The following is a 22,542-nucleotide window of genomic DNA, read 5'->3' on the forward strand; positions in this document are numbered from 1 at the left end:
TTACAGTTAGTGCTGTACTATATATGATTTCAATACTTCAAACTGACTGGTATCACAGAGGTCTAATTGTTTTGAGAATTTTATCTATCGCAGTGAATCCGGTTATATGATGGGTGTAGTGCTATAACTGCATCAAAATTTTTTCCTTATTATTCATTTATATCTATTTAGAACGATAAGATCTAAAATGTATCTTCGGTGAAACTATTACAAGGAGAGAGAGAGAGAGAGAGAGAGCACCCCATTACAGTTATATATATTCATTCTCTTAACCAGGTGTTGTACTATCCTTCTTTCCTTCTTTCCTCAGACCAAGGCTCCAAAGTTTTATTTTTATATTTCTTTATTTACTTATTTACTTGTCACACAAAAGTATAGTGTTTGATTAATTAGATTTCAGAAGAAGAACAAAAAGATAACAAAACACATTAATCTTCAGGTAAACATTTTCTTCTTTCCTGTGGACGATATGAATAAGTTACCGGCTCCGTAAGTCAGTCAGATGTTAACATCAGTCAGGTCTCATATTCCCACACATAGCTCATTGTCACTATTCGATTTATACAAATTGAAATATTCCTAACTTGAACATTGTCATCAAATTTCCTTGAATTTACAATCATCAGGATATGCTAAGATTTACTCAATGAAAAGAAGACTATTGGAAAAAGAATAACTTTATATAAAATGAAATGTAAATGAAAACGCACAAAGATGTCGATTTAGGCGGTATATTAATTTCGCGGTAGTTTTATCTCCGTTTCTTTGTACTTATATTTATAGGCGTTATGTTGTATTCTGGTCGTTATTATTATTATTATTGTTCTTGTTGTTGTGGAAGATTTTTAGTCCCTGTCATGAGGTAAGCAGAGGAAAATAATTTTGTTGTACATGGATGTGTACATTTGTCGGCAACCATTTACTTTTGTTCATCCCAATTAAATACACATTTATATATCTGACAAATATTTCATTTTAAAGAGCTTGTTGTGACTTATTTAGGGAAAAAGTAAAAGTGACAGTATGTGACTACACATTTCGAATACAAATCACGGTGACTTATATTTAAATATCCAAAAACTTCACTTTTGTTTTCTACTTCATTCCCACTGCACTACTAAACAATGTGTACAAGCTAGTAAGTACGTAGGCACTGTCCGAAATGTTTGAGCTTACCATAATTAGTTACCTGATTCATTCAACTTTTCGTGAAAACGGCATTCCTTCATGTACTGCTACTACCCAATCCTTATAAAAGTAAATCAATGTGACGTAGTTTTGAGCTTACTTATAACTGCATTTCATAAGAACTAGTGATTGCAAAGTTATGCAACATGTTTAGGGGATATAACTCTGTGATGCCACATCATCACTTCAAAAGAACGTTAATATACCAACTGTTTCACTCACTTTCTTAAATTGTTATATTTAGCTTCTGTTTTGATGTACTGGTATTTGTGTTTAAGTGGCGAAATTAGTTTTGGGTCTAAATTTAGGCTCTTTCACGTTAGTTGTCTACATAATATAAGTATGTCATGTATTCCATTATACTTTTCACTGAATTTGATTTACGTTTACATTTGACTTTTATTTAGGTTTCAGGGGGCAGGGAGGCGGCTGATAAGGTTTTGATTGAATACGTTTCTTTGTCACCCTCAAAGCTTCATTCCTTTAACTGTAGTTCAAATCTAAGACCTCTCGTGTGATAGTTCGTGATAGCTACTACCTTTTTATCCAAGGTACGTACTTCAGGTTTTTCCATGTGGACCGTAGGAAGGTTGAACTCGCCTGACCCAGACTGATTGTCAATATCACGATAGGTCAGTTGTTCTCCCATGTGTTGTTTGTCGCATATTTCAGCAGCTACACTTCGTATCAGATTCCCGGAAAAGCTTGCCTGCAGCGTGGACAAATAATAGCCGGTGTATTCACGTCCCTTGTCCTACGATACCGCTATGTTTTATGATGTATTTGTCGCTACAGTCCAAAGAACTGCTTGGATTTGTTTTTTCAATATTCTGTAAACAACCAATACATAGCTATAGTATTTTGTCTATGAGTATGGGTTAAATATTAGGATCATTAATTTAGCCTGAGTCATGGACATTAGTTTACCATGTCATTTATTATAATGTTGGTAATAAACTTTCTAATTATAAATAAGATTTTATCATGTCAATATTTGGAACCATCCAGAATGAAATTTTCATTAGGTAATAGTTGTTTTGTTATTGTTGTCTGTGTTGTTTTGCTTCTATATTGTTTTATTTCTTTCTCATTTTTTAGAAAATGTTAATTGTGACATGAGGTCAAGGAGAGAACTATAAAATCTTGTTTTTGTTTAGAAAGTATGTATTCGTGCTATAAGATCTTGAGGCAGAACCACTGTTGTGTAGAGCACTTGGGGGGGGGGGAGGGTGGAATTTATTTATTCAAATTGGACATATAACCTGTTCACTATCTAAAGACCCAAATAACAATCCCTTTAATAATTTTATAAGCAATACAATTCTTGGATGGTAACCTGATCATTATCAGTTATAAACTATATCGAATAAACTCGGTATCAAAAGATATTTCTATAACTAATTAGTTCTAGTGGCGATGATGAATATAATCTGTCCGAGTAGATTATAGATGGATAACTATGTTAATTGTTTTCTGTTGGTTTTTTTAAGGCACAGCAACACATGTGTGTTATTTAGTGCTGGTGATTGGAGTCGTTTGCCATACCCCAAAACACACACGCGGTAGTCGTCCTGGTCTTATCAGATGATAGGATTAGAACCTGCACCATTTCAATTCCTTCAATGATTGTTTGACTCCCATGCTAGAGTAGTAAAGAAAGCATTTTTATTTCACCAAACTTAACATTGGGGTAAGGAAATGCAATTGATACCGTGATAGGTCTCGAGAAAAGAATGCATCGACTGTTATTTGCCCACGCTGCAAGCAAACTTTCCAAATCCTGATCCCAAATCTAGCTGCCAAAATATGCGGCGAAAAACATGTGGAACTATTGACCTGTCGCGATAGTATGCTTCAAACTGGGTCAGACAAGCTCAACCTTCTTACCATCTATTTGTATATAGGATATAATCAGGGCCGGCGCCAGACCCGGCCAGACTATCTGGCGCCCTAGGCAAGGTTAGATTCTGGCGCCCCCCCCCCCCCTCCCCCGGAAAATATCAATTTCCAAATTTATCAACAATAAAAAAAATGTAAAAATGCGCCCCCTGAAATCAGCGCCCTAGGCGGCTGCCTAGTTTGCCTATATGGTAGCCCCGGCCCTAGATATAATGGCAGTGGCGACCAATAATTAACACACGAGCCTTCCATATGAACTTATAGACGAAGGAGCCTAGCTTAGATGGTGGAAAATAAATGTATTCTGTCAAATGTTCGTCAACGTCTCTCCACCCAAGAAAATACATAAAGCAAAATGTCAACTTAAATCAAGGTCAGTGAAAAGAATAGTGAAATAGATCTAGCAAATCTAATTTAGTAATTAATAAATAATGTGACAACAAACGAAAATTATATCCTAAATTAATTTCACTATTTAAAATCGAATAGCAGTGGATAGAAATTATGCAAGAAAAATTACAAGTAATAAAATAAATAAATAAAGAAGAAAACATGGGGAATATGCTATTCTGTCTACATCCCTTTTAAAAATTTGCATGATTTTAGTGATTATTTATTTCATTATAGGAAACCAATGTCTGAAAGATATTTTGTAAACCTTGTAATAAGCCAATTTTAAGGTACTGTCGTCATTCGTACTGAGCCATATTGTCGGAAATGGTGATAGCATCGATTAGTTTCATCAAATGGTCCATGCCAAATTTCCAATATAAGGAATTAATGGGATATTCTCATGCATAAGGGTTGATAAAGAAAACGTTCTGTATCGTAGGTGTTAGGATACCATTGTATAGCACGTATTAATCAACGACTTAAGATACCATAAAAATAGTCCGTACGAATGTGAAATTCAGAGAATACTACAAATCTGCTTTTTAGTTATAGTTAGTTTATTTTTCTTCTTTAGCAGTGATTTCATCAATCAGTATAGTCTTGTGTGCTCCTAAACAAATAAGTAAATTTAAAAAAAAAACTCTGGGTCCATGAACTCTTAAAGCTTTGGTTACAGGAAAGAAAAAAACAGATAACAATACGCAGTTATGAGAATGGATATATGTACCTGCAGTGGGGTTACTGATAAACTTGAGGTACATTAGTCATACTGCAGACCAATTAGAGACATTCACCAGGTTCTGTGATACTGCGTTCACGTGTGTAGGTCTCTCTCCCTGTCTGTCTGTCTGTCTGTCTCTCTTTCTCTCTCTCTCTCTCTCACTCACACACACACACACAGAGTTAGCTGCGATTTAAACGACTTTACGTTCAAGATTTTTTCAAAGGTCTATAATAGCTTGAAAACTTTATATTAACTTTAGCGTGCAAAACTAATTAGACCTCATGGTCCTGATACACCCTTAACTCATGATTCTCATCAAATCATAGCAATTATTTTAGCACATAATTTTATATAGTCCTAGATCTTTTTAATGAGTTTCAGTATAGGAAAATCTCGGAACTGCTTGGAAGAAAACTATGATAGGCCTCCTATTAGAGAAGAAAAAGCCAAAATGTTGTATTACTTTGTTTAATTAATCTCTTTTAGGATTTTAAGAGGAGAATACAAAAGGAAACTAAAGATGCTCTCTGCGGTAAGTGTTGAATATTCAAATTAATCTAATTGTAATAATATCTATATTTATCAGACTGACATGAAAAATGTGAATTCAAGTTAAATTTACCAGCAGTTTATATGGCATATTTATTGGTCACTCCACACTATTTTATAAGTTGTCTATGAAAAGTTGGAAAAAATGTGCATTTTTATATAAATTCCAAACATGTCTTAATGCTGTAGATACAAAAAAGGGCGACATATATGTGGGATTTTTGACTCCATAAACGATCGCATAACTGACTTAAATTGTTTCCTTTACACAAATGAGAAACATTACATCTGTGTAATTGTAATAATAATTCACTTGCCATAATATGAGTTGTTGTAAATGAATAATCAAGTATGGCAGTTAGAAAACGTCTGATAATTGATTGATAACGACAAAACGTTTAGTAAATATTCAAAATAGAAAGATATTCAAGACATCGATAGATCGAGGATATCCGTATGTACTTTGTCATACTTCAACATGAAACATTTTATTTACATGCAGGTGACCTTAAACTAAGTTCGTCGATTGAATCACCCATACCTCACATAACGTCAATTAACAAGAAAAACCTGATTTCAAATAAAAAGCATTATCAAAATGAATCACTTGAAACAAGCTAATGCTAAATGTTACATGTAAATATTGTTCCTAATTTCATTCAATGATATAATTGATACTTGTATCACTGTATCCTAATTTCATCCAATAATATGCTTGCACAAGTATCACTACATCCTAATTTCATAAGATGACATGCTTGATACATGTATCACTACATACACAAAATTAACGCATGAATAAACTGGAATCGAATATATTTGTATATTATACTTAATTTTGACAGCAAGAAAGAAATTACAAGTAATGCTAAAGAGGAAGACAGTATAACTAAATTTATTGTACTGCCACTAAAACAAAACAGCAACAGTTTTGTCCTTGCAAAAATATCCTTTTTATTGCATGTAGACAAACACTGATGTCTGGAATATTTTTTTATATTTTTTAAACTGCTCACCAACTCCCCATTGCTGTTTTCCATAGATTATTCAGTGACAGGAATAGTTTTTAGCAGTTATACCGTTAATATAAGCTCTCATTACATTTACCATATTCAGATACTGAAATGCATCAGAATCATCAAATGCATATCACCACAGTGGCATCGCCACTTTTATCACCACAGTGGCATCACCACTTTTATCATCACAGCGGAAATAACACTTTTCGGCCTGGTGTCAACAAAATGTGACTGATTGGTGGGACATGATGACACGTGTCTGCGGCATGATGCCCCAGTGCTAGATATCACTATCAGCTGCCACACTGCAGACATCTTTGCGATATGACTGAAACTTATTTAAAGCTACGTTAACAATTAAAATCATACACACACACAATTTTGCAGCTACAGTAAGTTCTTAGAAAATATGTATATGCCCTTATGTATCTTATTCAAGCCTGCATTTCTAAAAGAATGCCTATTTCATTCTTCCTTTTCTTCTTCTTCTTCTTCTTCCATCAGGAGGAACGTGTCATCACAATATGCCTGAAAACTAACTCCAAACAACCAAAGTAGATTTTGAGCGTTAAGCTTTTGTAGCCCTGCTTGTTGGGTGGGTTTGCGAATCCCTTGATTTTGGTTTTTTCACTTGAAATTGTGAAAATTATCAGTGCCGGAACTTCCTCGACGTATTTCTATTCAATATTTAGTTTCGTTCATAGAGCCATACAAAATCCTTTAGCTTCTAAAGACTAACGGTACCACTATCTTTGGAGAAAAGTCTTGATTAAATACAGTTGTAAATTGTTTCTATAGCGATTTGAACTCTCAACAGATTCATAATCGTCTTTGAAATCGATGGAATGATCGAGACAAAGGAGTGGTGAATACAAAGTGAAATTAAGTAAACATCAAAATCTGGTTGCAGAGGCCGATACTGAGCAAGGCTGCAACCTCGGCAAAGCAATGCAGTTCATGTTTAAATGCAGACATATCAAACGAATTGATCCAAATAATTTTTATGTAAACTTACAATCATTAAAATATTTGTTTCGTTCTAAGGGATGGCTGATACTACGATCTGTGTTGTTTCTACAGTACACCCACCTTAACAATGTTCACTGCATGTGCACATGAAAATAAAACATCCTTGTTAATTTCGTTTATAATTTAACAAAATACCCGATTTGAAGCATTATTCTAATGAGCTAGAATTTTTAAATGCCTGCTATCTGAAATTTTTAATCGCACTAGCGCAGAATGGTTAAATACCTATATATAAATCGATTGGTTTTGCCTTAGAATATATAAAATATATAATAAGTGTCTCTTTAATAGATACAAGAAAATATTTCCTAATTGAATTGGCAACATTTTGAACTATAACACTTGACTTAAAGTAAGTATTCAAAATTAGGGACGACGCTTAAAGCATCTCTGTTTTATTCATTTTCATAGATGCAGTTAGAAAGTTACGTCAAACACTCTATACCGATTGCAGCTGTGTTTCCGTGACAATTTTTCAAATATGGCCATGCACTTTCAGGTGTGAACTTATTTTTTACCATTTACGCTATCAGTCATAAGAAGTGCAGTGTGCTTAAAATTCCAGACATTTCTTGCTAAAGTAACTTTGTTATGCCTAGTGCTTGGATCATATACTATACATTAAATATAGGCGAAGCATCATTGAACATTTCCTTTTGGTTCAATGTATTTATAGGTTACTACATGCGAAAATATGAACTAGTTTTTTTTCTGAATAAAAATGCACAAGGTTTATATTTTCCAATACAAATGTATTAAATGCACATTTTACTTTTCTACCTTAGGTAGAATACTAAACAGAACACACTACAAGAACTAAAATACTTGAATTTATGATGGATTATAAAGTAAATATACAGCTGTAGGTCCAACAATACACAGTAACTGTATTAAAGAGCTCATGGTACCGCCCAGCGAACTTTGAACTTGGTCGCTTGCTCAAAGAAAATCTTGTTTTGGTCTACTTAAATTTGAAATTGATCGCCATATTGTGAATATATGCGAAGTGAAAAAACTTTACAAGTCAATCTAAAAAAAAGTATTTTAGTTTAATGTCGATCCAACTAAATGCGTCTTTTTCAATTGTGATTTATTAGCTGTGTCAAATCCATACAATTTACATGTGGCTGGAGAAAGTGGTCTTGATGCAGCTGTACGTGATGCGCTTCTGTTCTGTCCTTAATTGCTTGGAAGCATAATGTGGGGAAACTATGAATGCTTTGAAACGAAAGGCCCAAAATGATGAAGAATGTTACAAACAAGGTTCATGCAGTGAAATCCACCTACTTTAGTAGTAAGATCAACGATCGCTCCAACTGCAAGGGGCTTTCTGTATTACTAACCAGTTGCTGTTAAGAAACAAATTTTCCCAACTTCCAACTATGTTCCATCAGGTCCACCTTCCACGTTCTTCTTTTATTTTATGATAACGTTCATACCATTACAGATCAACTTGAAGACACAATTTCCCCATACAGTTGTGTAACAGCATTTTATCCTGTATCTACAGATTTGGTAATACTTCATGCAGTAAAATCTACCTATTTCGTAGTAAGATCAGTGAACGCTCCAGCTGCAAGGAGCGTTTCTGTATTACTAACAAGTTGCTGTCAAGAAACAAATTTTCCCAACTTCCAACTATGTTCCCTCAAGTCCACCTTCTACGTTCTTCTTTTTTATGTTAAAGTTCATAACATTACAGATCAACTTGACACCACAGTTTTAATTGCTGTAACATCCCCATACAGTTGTGTAACATCATTTTATCCTGTTTCTACAGATTTGGTAATACTTATATTGATATACTTTATACTGACCATAATGAAGAGTGGCCCAAAGTCATATCAGCTTCATCCAAATCCGACATCACCGCTACCTGAGTACTTCAATTCTTTATTTCCTTCAGTAACTGATATTAAAACGTCTCTTTCATCTGAAATATTCCCATTAATTTTCACAACTGCAATTATCTAGCTTCAGCTGAAACATTTAACGGTTGACCCGATATATAGAGACCTACTGCCCTCGTTGTAACCTCCCACTTACATAACAAATATTAGAAAAATAGATCTGTCCTATCTTGTATCTCATCTGTAGTACGACTCCGTTCTCTTAAACTTAGTAATAGAAACGACCGAAAACCAACAAGTTTTGTAAATTTCAACAAATAATTTCATTTCCTTTGTTGCAAATTAAATCCCAAATAGTCCAAAACGTCATATCACCCGTCCTAAAAAATGTTTTAATTAAATTCCAGTGATGTTCGAAATAAGATTCAACGTTGAAGACGCTGATATGCCTGTAGTCTTGAATGTACAAATGTACCAGTAGCCTAAAGTGTGATGATGCACCAACTCTCTTCCAATTAACCAAAATAATATCATCCCATCTTTCCTTGTCTGAATTCACTAAAATTCCAAATAAATGATTCTTCTCCAAGTATATTATTCAAGATCACTTTGTATTCCAGAGAATGACAATTTCAATAAATAATTATACCAAAATCAAATGCTGAACACAATAATAAGACAGATGCTACCCAAACGTTTTAAAGCAATAATGAGTTATTTCTGAATTAAAATAATATTTCCATTATCTTCAGTCAGCATGCTGACCGTATCTTATTACCCATCTGATGTCGATATTACTATATCGAGGTGTGGGGAGGTGCATTTCTGATTTTATGTCGTAGATGACATGTAATAAGCTGTAAATGAATGACGGTAAAACTGACGCTATATATATATATATATATATATATATATATATATATATATATATATATATATATATATATACTACACAACACAGGTTACAGATTCTCACTAGAATCAAAAACGAAATCTCCTCTCTCTGTAGCATTTCATTCCTTGCAATCAATACCTATAGGACCTACCCAGTGTGTAACACTTCCAGAAAAGTACAATCTTCTATTATCACCTGTATTCCCGTTATTCACTTCGATTGAATAGTTCTACAGGCAGGCAACATTTTTTGAATATCAGGGCCCAGCTACCTGGAACGAATAGACTCGTGTACTTAGACACAATAATGCCATGATTGCCGGAACGCTCCCGTGACCTAGTGGTTAGAGCATCGGCCTCGGATGCGGGAGGTAGTGGGTTCGACACGAGGCGTACCAATGACTTCTAAAAATGGTACTTAACAGAACCCTCTCTAGGCCCTCAGAATTAAGAGGTTAGTGTTAGGACTGGTCGGCCTGGTGTCAAGATAACGTGACTGGGTACAACATCATGCTACATGTTTGCGGCATGATGCCCCAGTGCTAGACATCACTTTAATCTGACACACAGAAGCTATCGTAGCGCCATGACTGGAAAATTGTTAAAGCTGCATTAAAAAATCTAAATCACATACACGATCACACGATGATTGCATTCAAGGGCGCTTAGAAAACTATCCTCTTTCAGATGGGAAAACCGACATAATACTTTACACGACTTATTAATGTTTCTTTACTCTTTCTTATTTTAACCACTCCTACGATTATGCACTGCGGTAAATCCTCTTTGTTTTATTATTATTATTATTTGTAGTAGTAGTAGTAGTAATAGTAGTATCTTCACATGCATTTTAGGTGTACAGTTTACTCTGTTTAACCTTTTACTTATGTAATAGACATGTGGTCCCGCCTCTAAATTGTTCGAGTGCTACATATATTCCTTGTAAGAAAATACTAAAATTGCCCAGTTAATTACTTTAATATTTTCTTACTCATCGTGTTTTACTTAATAACTTTCTTACTGTTAATTTCAGTTCAGAGATGGCTCCCTGCTCTTCGTGCTAGGAAGGATCTGTATTGTCTACAGTGCCGCTATGTGGGACGAGTACCGAGACTGCCCCTATAGGGACAGAGTCTGTCACTGTATTGACCAATTTGAGATTGACTGCTCCGGAAGAGGTATGAGCAGAGTACCTAGCAATACCCAATTTGTTACGTGGTCTTACAAGGTCATCGACCTCAGAAACAATGGGATATTCAAGCTTGAACCAAACAGCTTCATAAACGTTAACGTTTCTGAGATTCTTCTCGATGGAAATCACATCCACACTATAGAGAACGAGACTTTTATCAACCTTTGGAATGATCTTCGATCGCTGGACCTTAAAAACAATAGCCTAACTTTTCTTCCATATGAACTGGGAAAACTCAACAAGCTGGAGTTTCTCGATTTGCGAGGAAACCCTATTAATTCTTCTAGGTTTGAAGATGCAATAATGAGACAAATGGGCGACTATATGAAGACTTTTTATTTTGGACATGAGCAGCTCGATTATTGGCCCAACTCCATTCGTCATTTTCAGCAACTGCGACAACTGGAACTGGACGGAGGCAGGATGTCTGAGTTACCAATATCAGCGTTCCAAGGATTCGAGTGGACCCTTCGGGAGTTGTCCATAAGGAACACAAAACTTATTTCTGTGCCGATTGCTCTCCAGTACGTACACAGTGTCGAGGTCTTCCGTTTTGATGATAACATAGAAGTTGGTGATGCTGGAATTCTGGCCCCTGCATTTGCTGGGATGGTGAACACTACAAAAACTCTGACGCTCGAACATGATGGTCTTACAGATTTTCCAGATATCTTATTAACACTTCGGGAATTACAGGAACTGAGTTTGGCAAGGAACAGACTCGAGTTCGTGAGTGACGCATCCGTACAAAAGATAGCCAGCACAAAGCTCACGATCCTTAACCTGGTGGACTGTCACCTTGACCGGATTCCTGGAGCCCTATCTCAGCTGAATAGCCTCCAGGATTTGGACCTGTCATACAACCGAATATACACCATAGAGAAAAACGACTTGCAGCTCTTGAATAAACTGGTACATTTGACACTCAACAACAATGATGTGGGCTATATTTCCGACAGTTCCTTCAAAGGATTATCGTCTCTTCAAACACTCGAGTTAAAGGACACCAATCTTACCCTTGTACCGGAAGCAATCAAAAATATCCAAAACCTTCGAGTGTTTGATTTGACAAACAATGACATGAAAGGAAAGAAAATAGAATGCAACTGCGAACGTATGATCTGGCTGTATCTTTATCTCAAATCACTGAGCGATAACCAACACAAGAATATTACAATCTATGGAGATTGTGAGACCATTGAAGACACCATCTTGCATTATGCATGGAATCGTGTATGCAATTACTGCATTTCTTGCTAGGATAGCACTACAATCAGTCATCCCTAAACATGTTAAGATTCAAAGAAGAAGATATTCATGCTCCTGATTTAATACGAAATATGTATTCAATAAAGTTGGCTTCAAAATATAGTTACAACTGTGTGAATCTTTAACTATAGGCAAACAAATATCACACCAAATAAATTGTCACATTTCTCAAGCTCAGTATATATATTCATATATGACAAAGACAAAGTTTAAAATGTAAATGATACGCCACTTCCATTCAACTGCAAATGAACAATAGAATAATAGCTGGATTTAAGTATAAAATTAACCATCACCATATAACTGAATTTAAAGCAATATATCAATCACTTAAAACGATTAGTCTCATGAAACAAGAGTAATTTTTAAATTAATATGCCTTCTTATACAAATGTATAAAGCTATATTTAAACATTATCAATGTAAATGGAACATTAAACTTCAAAAGATTTGGATGCATGGTGAAAAATTGTTAGATCTGTAACATCTCAGCCATAACGTGGATGATAAGCAGTGCTGACAAGCGGTCAACTAGCCTGAAGTCCAATTACAGTAATTCAAAAGAACGTTTGCCATTGACAATATCCGCGAATATCAAATGTTAGAATTCGCTTCATAATTACGCGCCGTTCAAAAAGAATGTAGTGTTCTGATTGTTAAGTATCATTTTTAATTGGAAATTTGGCGTTTTCATATTAACGTTTAGACATTCACATAATTTAAGTACACTTTATCGCTGTTATATATATATATATATATATATATATATATATATATATATATATATATATATATATATATATATATATATACGACAGAACGGAAAGTGCTATCCCTGGATCCCTGTAGAAGAATGCTTGATAGTAGTAGGCAGAATTAATACAAAAAATACTATCATACTGTTTAGAGAATTTTTCATTCGCAATCTACGGAGATTTGAACCCAGGTCCACGGGTAATCGGCACCCATCGCCTTGCCTGCACACACGAGCCCGTATTTCTTCACGACTAAGCACACACCACAAACAATGATGTTACTCAATCGGTGTTATATGCATGTGTAGCTGACACACTCGCATCACGACCTAGTAATTAATTCTCATATATAGAGAGGGAGCAAAGAAATGCACAAGACACTTCTTTACGTCTTCTTCTACGCTGACATACAACCCTATTTCTTTATTTGGTATGTCAGTGGTCTTATAGATTTGTGTCTCAGTGACTTGAACACGTTCTCTAATTCACTTGTTCCCTACAATCAGTTTGATTGTTACCGATTACTGCATTAGATGCCTCATTATTTTAGAAATTAAAAGGTGCAATGTGTAAGTATCCCTCATGCAAAACCATACAGTTTATATTTTGACATCAGCAAGGGTTACATGCAAGGTTTGTTAGGCTTAACAAAACTAGAAGATTTGTTGCTGCAGTAGTTCTTGACAGTACACCTTCCTGTATATTTCACCTTTCCCACTGTGATTAACTATTTGGGGTTCCAAGAATGAATTGCGGGTAACTGATTAAGGAATGTACTAATTGTTTCAACCCTTCTATTTATATGTAAATTTTATAAAATACTCCTTCCTTAAAATTTGCAAGAAGGACAGCTGTTACTTAATCATATGAAGTAATTAAAATTTGTAACTAAGAAAATTAAAATTTGAATAAGATAGTATACTTGTCATCGGTAGTAATTTTGAACAACATCAACTTAGCTTCATAAAATATGTGAAAAGGAAACAAAGTCATGGACTATCTATCAATAATATAGCACATGTGGTGTTGCTATATCCAAGTGTATATATCAACAGGACAGGCCACGAAATATTGCTATGTCCAGGAGTATCTCTCATTTTGACAGCACATGGAATGTTGCTATATCCAGGCGTATCTATCAATAGGACAGTATATGGAAATTTTGCTTTATCCAAGTATATGAAGGCAATTGTTAATTTGACTGAGGTGACAAGTCAGCGGTCGTACATACAATCATCAAGTGTGGAATTTGATATTTTAATTGTCTGCGTAATATAGACAAAATTTTAATCCGGTGCATATTATAAACTTAAATGACGTTCGAAAGATGTTGCTGAAGATTTTCTGTTCAAAGCATTCGAGATGATCAGCTAGATCAGTTAAGTAAAGTGACTTTAATTTTCTAGTAAAATAGTGGTGTGTATACCAGTAAATATCGTGTCATTTAAGTCGTGGATTAGGGTGGTCGTCAAAAGGGAGACAACAAAGAAGAACGAATTACATTAGGAACACTGCCTATCAAGCCAAGTAACGCAACTCCGTTCAACATATGGTCAAAATAACTAACTTCAAAAAATTGCATCTTTTATTAAGAAAATTGCTTGATACGTTATTCATTGTTTGGGACAATGCCAGGGACAAATTAGCAATCATTTGAATAGTATGTTGTACAGTCGACCTCTGCAATATAATTCTTCATTAAGAAATCTAAAAGGAGAAAGAATAAAATTAAATAACAAAATATCTTAAAAGCTAAAGGGTCCATTGATTGATTGATTAATATGTGTAGATCTCACGCATAATTCTGCTCATAGGCGATCGTGGTGATTTATCTCTAAAAGAAAACAGGTATTTTGAATGGAAACATAATATTGACCATAAGAAACGGAATATTAAAACTGTTTCAGATACCTTGGAATTCATAGGGGTTTGCATACATCTCAGTCATTTGCTTGGTTAAGCCTTTACAATGAGCCGAGTTAAAGTGATACCGCTTGTCTATGCATGTTGAAGGATATGATTGAGAGACTGAACCATGATTAGAGTACTTTGCAAATCTGCGTAATTATCTTACTATCTACATTCATGCATACACACGAGAACATAAAGAATGGGCGTATCAGAATGGAGAAGGGTTGAAAGACGCAATGAAACAACAAAGACAATTTTAGCGACATGGTTTCTAACACAGGAGTTTTATTATAATTTAAGCTTTGAATAAATTTGACAATTCGTCCTGACATCAGAAACGGAGAGAAGATTGGTGCCATACTTTGTTACTAAAATGGACATAATCACTCTTCAGTTAATCCTCGGAAGTTCATGGCAAGGGTAGGTAACCCTAGGCAATATATACGCCTGTGCAATCATTTTGCCGCAAAATATTTGAGAAATATGAAGGTACATATAGCCAATAGTAAAATTTATGTCCATAATAAAATCATGCAGGAACAAAATTGTCATCAACTATTACCATTGAATATATAATGCATATCAACGTTAAAGGAAAAGAAATATTTAATTCAAATTATTATGAAGATTGCAGAAGCAACTTGAAGAAAAAAATTATAAAAGCTACTTACAGTGAACATTTAAAACAGTAATAATTCACAAGAGATACAAACTATGTTAAACAAATACTGATATAAGTAATACCATAGACTAATATGTAAAAAAGGTTAAATAATAAATAAATAATTTGCTATAAGAAAAAGAGCTTTGCGTTAGTACTGTGTTCATAATTATAAGTCACCAATTACGTATGTAAAAGCTCTTGTACCTGTAATATTACAACAAATATAGAATATCGTCGTGAAGACACTTATAAAAAGAAAGAAACCTATTTGCAAGGGGGGGGGGTAATTCTGCTAAGAATGATAAACCATTATACAACTTAAAAATACATCACAAGATTTCTATTGCATTTACTATTGGCTCCTGCTGGGATCAATCTTTAACTGAGGAGAGGGAGGTAGAACTCCCGGGTCTTGTAACAGTCACCCTGATTATAATAAATATATCGATCAGATTTGAAGGGTACGCCTGTTTTAAGTATATTCTTACTTCCACCGTCAATCACAGAATCTTCATAAGTGCACGACACATACCATAATTTAAAAGATGGCATACACCTATTTCCAGGGGAGGCAATTCTGAATGGAAACGAAACAGTTCTAAAGATTATTAGTATAACACATCTTACATTCTCGTGTTCCAGTTGACTTATTATAAGACTCCATGATTGGAATATATATATATATATATATATATATATATATATATATATATATATATATATATATATATATATATAGTTCTTGATTATTTGAGGCTGCATTATATTTATCATAGTTGCTTCAAATGTCACGTGAGACACATTTCCAGCGATTCTCTATTCATGTCAATCGTAAAGTAACTGTACGGGTCATTTGTAACCTCCGCGCATATATTCCGAAACGCATCCCACGAGTGCGAAGCCGCATACCAAGACCAATGAATGTTTGGAGACCATGTAGGTAAATGCAAGAAAATGTCATTAACATATAACAGTTGTGCCCAATCTCTTTAGTCACGAGTCCATATCGCTGTATTACATATGTCACATCTGTATTGGTGTTCAAGCATAACATTGTCGTATATGACAAGAATATTCAAACTCGGGTCAATATCGTCAATGATAGCAGCTTCATCAGTTGCCAAAAGGATATCAGTGTCGTACGCTTTCGTAAAATCACTGGATGCATCATTACGTGGTTGATCTTTCACGTACAGGCGATCCCATTTTAACCATCCCGTAATTAGAACCAACAACAGCTAGGTCTTTTAGATCACGCTGGGCCAATGATCAATGCACGTTGCGTTTGGAACACGTCACCCTAATTGGGCAATCTGGGCTTTGCCTGGGTAGAAATATCAGTGACGGTGATTTCTTTTTCATTTTTCGTGATGCCATGTTAAATATCAAATGTGGCAGAACACAATTATCCTTTTATACTAGGTGAGAAGCCTCATGGGAATAGTACTGTAATCCAACGCGGATTTAAACACATAGTGGAAAAATTTCATCTAATGTAACTTGTGTTTCATATGAGGAAAAGAAGTTTCCATTGGTCGGACCTTCCATGTCCACCAGTAGACGTAACCGTGGGCCTGAATCGAATTTGACGGTGATGTGGCCACTGTGTTAATGAAGTAAACCATGGAGCATTAACCCTGTTAGAAAGCACATCCACATAAAACAATTATTGTCCGAGTGGATAATGATTGGATAAGCAACTTGATCCTAACATCCAATCAAAGTCTGAAGAAGAACCTATAAATCGTGTCGATGAAGTAAATTACCAACATGGTCTCGCACAACAAGAAATATATGCGCATTCCTAATTGTCTATATAGATATAATCAATGATTTAAATAGTCAATATCCTCGGAGACTAAATTCTCAGTTGGATCATCAAAAAAGGTATGAAGGCTTAGATTAGCATTGAAGATAAAGAACATTAAATCAATAAAAATATCGGCGATATACTCCAGTCCGAGTAGTTATTTGAAGGTAGAAGATGCCGTTTAAAGGTCAACTACTGGGTTTTCCCAACATGGTTGGCCAAACAAGCACAGTGGCGTATTAATCTAACGCACCAAGAAAGACTTAATGTCGATGGTTTGATGCCAGACGCCCAAACACGTTCACCGAACGAAAATGATGTTTCTTACCTATCATCATGTACGGGGAATCACATAACTGTATTAGTTAACCACGAGTTAACCATTATCGATGTTTCCAGTAGAAATAAGAAAGCGGACCCGATGTCGTCCAAAGATTCAGCGTGTTTTGCTTATGAACTAAAATGTATCTATACACGTTTAACACTAACATGGTCAAAGCTGTTTCAAGTGGATCCGAACAAAGAATTTCTTAGAACCGTCGATGCGCTGTTTAATAACCATAAGATGCATGTTCGTGTTGAACACGACATCATACATTTCGACCAGTCGAACGTGCGACCGGTAGTTCGTATACTGTCTCAACGATTATTCGGACATCAGTACTGCAGGAGTATTGGATGAATTATACCTGAGTTACAAGCCCTTTAGTTTGATCTCGCAAGTAAGTAACACGGCTTCCTTCAGCCATAGAAACATTATACGATGAAACCACACGCACGATTGAGTCGAAGCCTGGCGAGACAGTCCGGGAGAAAAATGTGACCTTTTATCACAAAATGATTTCACTATCTGTTGCAAATATTCCTTATTCATATCCTTCAGGAGATCATTTTGTACAATTTTACGCATGGAACTCCTTTTGCTTTTAAATGATTTTGAAGACAACAGCCAAGAACGAATAGAATATAGGTCTCAGTCCCACTTACATCAGCAATCATACTTGAATATTCCGAGTATATTTATGAAAACAGGTTCGTTTTGAGTAAAGAAAAATGTTCTATAAAGGCGGTTGCGATCACACGTTGATTCTGATTGTACGGAGCACAGAACCAATCCCACCCAGACTACTGTCTGTTCTAAGTGGCATAAACAAAATAACCACGATTCGACACGGCCTCTTACTGCAATGATGATATGTGTATGAGGTTTATACGCTCTTCTCGATATGCTATGTTTCATGGTGTGTTCCATTATCGTACAAATCTTTTTGTTGTTGAGCCGTGAGTATAACAAGGTTTGTCGATATGCCAACCACCTTTGTGAGCTTTTATTTCACAGTGAATTCAATGCTGAAATGGTACGTTGTTACGTTAGCGTCCTGGAGATCCTTACGATTTTCTAGCGACGGCAAAGGTGAGGAACCTTGTGTTGTCTAAGACGCCGCCACCATCCATTTTTATACCATAATGATTGCAATAGTTGTGACAGTCGCTGAAAGAATCCCGTTCCATTGCACAACATGCACTGCTTTCTAACGAGGTTTGAGTCGTACGTGAGGCTAATAATCTCGTTCTCCGACATCGCCTCACTCGCCGCGGCTCTCACGTTAGAAAGATTTGCTTGCGCGACTTGCCTAACCTCTTTTACAGCATTAAGTTCTAAAGTCATAGGGACGTTATTTCTGATCACCGAAGCTATATCTTCGTCAATGGATTTCGGGTTGTGCAGAATCACGTCTGTGATGAACACTTCCTCGCCTGATTTTTTTAAAATTAGGTAAGCAGCATTAAAATAATCATGCCGGATTTGCATCAGCAGCTCGATGACTTGGTATCGCGTTCATCGAAAGGCGCCGGAGTGGTTTAATTTAATGGAGACGACTATCGTCGAGTATGAACTGGCCACAGTGATGAGTGTTGTCCTTTTGGCGATGTCGATAGGATTGTATTTAAAAATTATATTCTCCAGGCGGTAAAATCGTGCTTGTTTGGATCTCTGTTCGAGTCTGCGTAAGTATTCTACACGGAACAGTTACCGCCGGGCGGTAAACTTTTTGGCAACGATATTTGCATCGACAACGTTATTCCTGCTTTTATTTATTCTCCCGATTGGTTAATTGGTGACGGACATTAAACTTTTACTGGTCAGGTTTAAGAGACCGTTTGTGAGACGCTTCCTGAATATTATTACCCAGAGAAGTTATGGAGTCAAAAGTTTTCTTAAGTGGCTTCACATGGTTAACTCCTCAACGCGGTTTTTCAAAAATGCGCCCAACGCCACCTGGATTTTGCGCACCGTTAAGATAAGAATGTTCACTGCCGCGATTTTTGCCGTTATAACATTGCCCCTTTAGTCATTGATTTGATTCTGATTTTCAGTAAGAACGACGACCATGTGGACTAGGGCGATTCCGACAAAATGTCGCTGTTAAAATTAGTTGAGCAGGATTTGGAAACGGTGGTGCTTCTGCACGCCGCAAACATCGATGCGGTTTACTAGCATAAAAATATGTTTGCATACGTGCCGTTTAAACTGATGTCGTTTCAGCGACATAACGTTCGTCGCCAAGAAAATTAACGCCACATGTTCGACAAAGCTATGTTCCGGGTTAACGAAAAAATGTCTTTAGCTATACAAACTATGATAGTATAATAATGGACAACTGGAGAGCTGATCCCGTGTTGAATAATTACCAATCTAACGAAGATAGCGACGTACGTCTTGCGTTGATGAAAAGTTTATCATCGTTAAACATTTTTCTCGGATACTCGCTCCTGTCTGTTTCTGGCCATGGAATGAAAAGATCTCAGGTGTATCGCCATCATTTTGTGTTTGAGGCTCACCTCTGCATAAATACTATCTGTAACGTTGTAGGTAACCTGAACGGTATTAAACTCAACAACCACCTCGAAGACCTGAGAATATTGACTCAGCACGAAAACTGCCGCTAGGGGCTTGGCAGGAATGGAGGAAATATTGGTACTGTCCGTGTCTCTATCGCAACGAATCTTGCCAAGGAAGACCAGATCGATTACGTATCAATATTCCAGGCAGCAAAAACGCTTGGTGTAGTTCCCATGTCTATAAACCTAGTCGCCAATGGTGGGATTCAGTCGGCTTTTTCTACAACCATGAACGTTGGAATTTTTTTTGGATGGGTCTAAAGACTGGTTTCCATTTTCGCAGGGTCACCTGAAATCTTAGCAATCGTTTCTCCTTTTAGAAATATGTTGTGGTATAACTTTTCAGATCTGCTTAAGGACAACGGTACTTAATACTAGCAGATATATTATCGTTCACCGTTCTCTTCTCGTGAATCAAACTTAGTATACCGAATTCAACTCCGCGCAAATACAATCGGATTTTACTGAGCAATTCTGGTTTGGCAAATAAAGCCTGCCTGGTGTTATATTTTGTCTCCAATTCGGTCTGCATCGTTTTGAGCATCATTTTCAGCGCTAACACGATCATGGATAAAGTAAGTATGAACGGATCGATTGTAACTCCCGTGAGTTCATGCAGAGCGTTATCGGCTCTCTCGTCAAGGTTCATCACCGCCACGAAGTTATGCATATCCTCATACTCTAAACCAATATGATGGAAGAATTTTCTTTTATCACCTAAATCACTCAGTTTTCTGTGTCGTTGAAATCGATGCGGTCTTGGTCTTCTGTGTGCGCCTTGTCATCATCTTTCCGTGCTAATTTACGCATATTGACCTAGCCGGTTTTCACGATGGCTTCTAAAATTACCTGATGAAGTTTCTGGATGATGGTGTGGATAAGATATTATTTTAGCTAACAGTGCCGATTCACAAAATTTAAAATATTTGTTGATTTCATCTCACAGTTATGCAACTCTGGTGTATGGGACACCATTGCATGTAATGCACAGCCATTACCAGTTAGTGATGACGTATTTAAAATCACCGAGTCGGATGATATCCAGTCTCTGAAGGATCTTGGAGTGGGTACGGTCGAAAACAGAATTCCCCGTCCGTTTCATAAAATTATTAAAATAATGTTACGTTCCTTAGGCAACTTAATTATCTCAAGCTTTTTATTCTTGCCGTCGTCAGCCCTGCTGCCCTCATCAACGTTGCCCCTGTCGCCTCAGAGTAATTATATCTACATCCGTCGGTATTGCAACATATCGTTTGAGAAAATCGCCTGTAAACGTCAGCTCGAGCCAGCATGGAACAACCAGATCCAAATAGCATCACACTTGACGAGTATCTCAGTACGATCGTTGAAAAGGTAAGATCTATTCAGGACAAATCTGACAACAAAACTAAAGAAGACATAACATTTTTAAAAAGTGAGATGATCGATACAATAAGTATCACATCGTTCAAAAGCTAACAGTAACCTGAGACAGAACTCAAGTACACTACACGAACTGCTCATAGAGCAAATAACACTATAATAGAACCGGGTCGGGTCTATGCTACTAGCATAACCCCGCCGAGAATGTAGCACGGCTAAAATTTCTGATCGCCTCTAAACAAAAACGTAATGTGGAAATCCTAAATCATCTTCTCGGCACGAATCTGATCACGCGCAATCAGCACCAGATCGCGTGCGCTGATTCCATTGGCTAAAATCCAATCCATTGGGCGAGGGCGAAGCTGTCCAATATTGGTAATGTGTAAAAACACTTTCATACCCTGCATCTCTGGAGCTGTTTCAAAACCGATTCATAAGCTCGCAACTAGGTTTGTGTTAAACGAACCATTAAGCGTTCGAGCAGTTAATCAGAAAATGTATTTATTCTATACTTGACTTCAGTGCTGCATCTATTTTATCAGTCAACGGTGTGTGCGAGGGAGATTGACCAGTGAATATCATTGATATAAAGATTTACTCAAGGATAGTCATTGTCTGTCGTTTCTGCCTCGAGCATGATTTATTCAACGCCTTAACCTGGAAGAGTTTGAACTTGATCGGATTTCTGGAGCCCTCTCCCAGATTACTAGTTTATAGGATTTTGACATGTCATACAAACAAATATACACCATAGAGAGAAACTACTTACACCAATCGCATAAACTGGTACATCTGACACTCAACAATAATGTGTTGGTTATATTTCCAATAATCCCTTCGGAGAACTACAATATATAATACAACTTTTCTTTGTGGGTAGCAAGTGTTATTTCGTAATTGCTTATGCCTAAAATGTACAGAAAATAACTATTATTCCCCACTACCTTTGCTTTTGTGTCCAGGATGGGGATAGTTTGAAATTTACCTACTTCCATTGATAAAACGGGCGAATTTGTGTCTTTTCGTTCGCATAAACAGAATAAAATCATGTGTTTATACTCAAGAAGTATACAAATGACAACAAAATATGTGGAAGTGAGTAGTCTTTCGAGATTTACGATTATATACTG

The 22,542-nt window shown here is 36.2% G+C and overlaps 1 protein-coding gene across 1 annotated transcript; it reads left to right on the forward strand.

Moving 5' to 3' along the window:
- The first annotated feature begins 4,166 nt into the window (after positions 1–4,166).
- LOC149798717 (leucine-rich repeat-containing protein 40-like) lies at positions 4,167–12,108 on the forward strand. Its single transcript, XM_089957584.1, has 3 exons — positions 4,167–4,302; positions 4,691–4,736; positions 10,579–12,108. The coding sequence occupies exons 2-3, from the start codon at positions 4,725–4,727 to the stop codon at positions 11,995–11,997; spliced, it is 1,431 nt and encodes a 476-aa protein (XP_089813710.1). The 5' UTR covers positions 4,167–4,302; positions 4,691–4,724; the 3' UTR covers positions 11,998–12,108.
- Positions 12,109–22,542: the final 10,434 nt, after the last annotated feature.

This window comes from Sinohyriopsis cumingii, chromosome 5 (assembly GCF_028554795.1).
Source record: "Sinohyriopsis cumingii isolate HCF-2022 chromosome 5, ASM2855479v2, whole genome shotgun sequence".
Lineage (NCBI taxonomy): Eukaryota > Metazoa > Mollusca > Bivalvia > Unionida > Unionidae > Sinohyriopsis > Sinohyriopsis cumingii.